This window comes from Acanthisitta chloris, unplaced genomic scaffold (genome assembly GCF_000695815.1).
Source record: "Acanthisitta chloris isolate BGI_N310 unplaced genomic scaffold, ASM69581v1 scaffold9623, whole genome shotgun sequence".
NCBI lineage: Eukaryota > Metazoa > Chordata > Aves > Passeriformes > Acanthisittidae > Acanthisitta > Acanthisitta chloris.
In genome coordinates, this window is record NW_008666548.1 from 481 (window position 1) to 1,526 (window position 1,046).

At 62.5% G+C, this 1,046-nt stretch overlaps 1 protein-coding gene across 1 annotated transcript; it reads right to left on the reverse strand.

Moving 5' to 3' along the window:
- Positions 1–564: 564 nt before the first annotated feature.
- Positions 565–1,046, reverse strand: LOC103799815 (interleukin-1 receptor antagonist protein-like; the record flags this gene model as incomplete). The annotated part of the gene is made up of 3 exons (XM_009072166.1): positions 565–701; positions 780–868; positions 946–1,046. Coding segments are annotated over 3 exons (327 nt in total), but the record flags the coding sequence as incomplete, so codon positions are not given.

Consider the following 1,046-nt stretch of genomic DNA (forward strand, 5'->3'; position numbering starts at 1 on the left):
GGGTTGGGGTCCCATCCCCATCCCCATGGTGCCCCCATCCCCTTGGCACCCCCATCCCCATCCATCCCTTTGGCACCCCCATTCCCATGGTATCCCCATCCCTTTGGTGTCCCCATCCCTGTGACATCACCGTGGTGTCCCCATTCTTTTGGCATCCCCATTCCTTTGATGTCCCCATGCCAATGATGTCACCATCCCTTTGCTGTCCCCATCCCCATGACATCCCATTGGCATGCCTGTATCCACAGTATCCCCGTCCCTTTGGCATCCCCATCCCTTTGGTCTTCCCATCCCCATCCCTTTGGCACTCCCATCCCCATCTCTTGGGTGACCCCATGCCCATCCCTTTGGCATCCCCATCCCCATCTCTTTGACATCCCCATCCCTTTGGCATCTCCACTCCTTTGGTCTTCCATCCCCATCCCCATCCCTTTGGTATCCCCATCCCCATACCTTTGGTCTCCCCATCCCTTTGCCGTCCCCATGCCGATCCCTTTGGCATCCCCATCCCTGTGGGATGTCTGTCCTGTGCTGTCCCCTGTCTGACCCCGTGGTGCCACTGACCTGCAGGCTCAGGGAGGGCTGGCTGACCGCAGGACTGACCGCTGGGCTGGCGAGGCAGCGCGTGCCGTTGCGGATGCCCAGGATGACAGGAAGCCGCGCGGGCTCGAACGCTCGGTTGGGCACCCAGAACACCTTCTCTGCAGGTCACACACCAACAGGAGCCATCAGCCCACGCCTGGCACACGTCTCCCCACGTCCCAATGCCCACACGTCACCTTCCAGCGCGGCGTTGGCCCCTTGCAGGTGTCCAGCCACCAACTGGTCATCGCGCAGGTACAGCGACTTCTGGTTGACGTCCCAAATCCTGCGGGGACAGCGATGCCAGCGGTGCCCACCCTGTCCTCCCACCACCCCCCCGGGGGTGTTGCCCACCCTCCTTACCGATACTGGAAGACTTTGGTCTGCAGGGTGGGCGCGTGGCACAGGGCGAAGCCTTGAGCCTCTGCGCAGAGGAAGAGGAGGGCGAGGGTGAGGACGGGCGG